Below are 1307 nucleotides of genomic sequence, written 5' to 3'. Positions count from 1 at the left end.
ATGGGAATAACAGTGTCAAGAACCGAAGCAGGATTAGTACAGCATGCGGAAGAAACGAAAACGAATGAAGAAACGGTTGTTCAATCACAAGTATCAACATCAAGTAGATTTGGATTATTTGTACGAAGGAGGGTGTTACCTGACATTAAAAAAGCACACACGGAAGTGGAAGACGACCAAGCGAAGATGGAAATTCTGGTATCGGACTTGCATGGAGCGCGGCTAGACGAACTGATAGCAAAGCTGATTGCACTTCGAACACTTCAGAAAGAAGAAGTTGAAACACTCCAAGAGGAAGAAATGCAGCCACCAGGTAAGCAGTTTGCTGAGTTAGGTGTGCAAACAGATTTTATTGAACCAAATAGAAAAGCCCGAGAAAGCGAGAAAGTAACCAGAATAGGGAATGGAGAATATTCCGAAGCAGAGCATCTACAAAATGCAAGGCTGCGCGCACACAAAGCGCCCATACAAATTATGCACGACCAAACAGACGAAAGGTGGGGCATGAAACGAACAAGAGAAGTGTGTGAACAAACTTCTTTTATCAAACCTAGGAAGCAGAAATCACAGGTTTTGCAGAAAGAAGCGGTGCCTGTAGAATTGTCAGAACCGGAGGAAAAATTAAACAAACAAAAAGAACTCACAGTAATCACTGTGAAAGAACAACCACAGACAGAACAGCCATTGAATGAAATAATGGATTTCCAGAAAACGGATTCAGTGCAACACAAATGTGTTACTAAAACAACGATGATATTCCAACCACTAGTATATGGAACCGCAAAACAAGATGCCATAGGACGAAAAACACAAGAGGAAGAAGTTAAGCTCCATGAGGAAATGAGTTTTCTGTTTAGAGAACAAACACTTCCATTACAGAATATAAAAGTTGCATGGGAAACAAGTGCTGACCAACAACAGGAAAAACCGCAATACATTCAGAAAACACGAGAGAGTGTTAAAGAATACACAACATACGAAGCTGAAGAAGAGCAGAGACACACACCTAGAGAAAAACAGCCACAAAAGTCCGAAGCCGATCACGAACTCAAAACACAATCAGAGGAAAAAAGCCAAGAAAGCGCCAGTGAGGAACAAATTAGTGAAAGTGACGAGAGTGTCTTTCGCAGTGAATCGCTAGATGTAGGAATGCCAGCAGAGTTCAGTGGAACAGACGCGTTAACGACTTCGGTTGGGGAGACGGAAAGGTGTGAGGAACAATGAAAGTGACGAGAGTGTCTTTCGCAGTGAATCGCTAGATGTAGGAATGCCAGCAGAGTTCAGTGGAACAGACGCGTTAAGTTAAC

The 1307-nt window shown here is 42.4% G+C and overlaps 1 protein-coding gene across 1 annotated transcript; it reads left to right on the top strand.

Moving 5' to 3' along the window:
- On the top strand, positions 1 to 1224 carry T265_01880 (hypothetical protein; the record flags this gene model as incomplete). The annotated part of the gene is made up of 1 exon (XM_009166006.1): positions 1 to 1224. One exon carries the CDS (start codon positions 1 to 3, stop codon positions 1222 to 1224), a length of 1224 nt encoding a protein of 407 aa, XP_009164270.1.
- Between the last annotated feature and the right edge of the window lie 83 nt (positions 1225 to 1307).

The sequence above is a fragment of the Opisthorchis viverrini genome, assembly GCF_000715545.1.
Source record: "Opisthorchis viverrini unplaced genomic scaffold opera_v5_21, whole genome shotgun sequence".
NCBI lineage: Eukaryota > Metazoa > Platyhelminthes > Trematoda > Opisthorchiida > Opisthorchiidae > Opisthorchis > Opisthorchis viverrini.
This window is presented reverse-complemented; position numbering and strand designations above follow the sequence as displayed.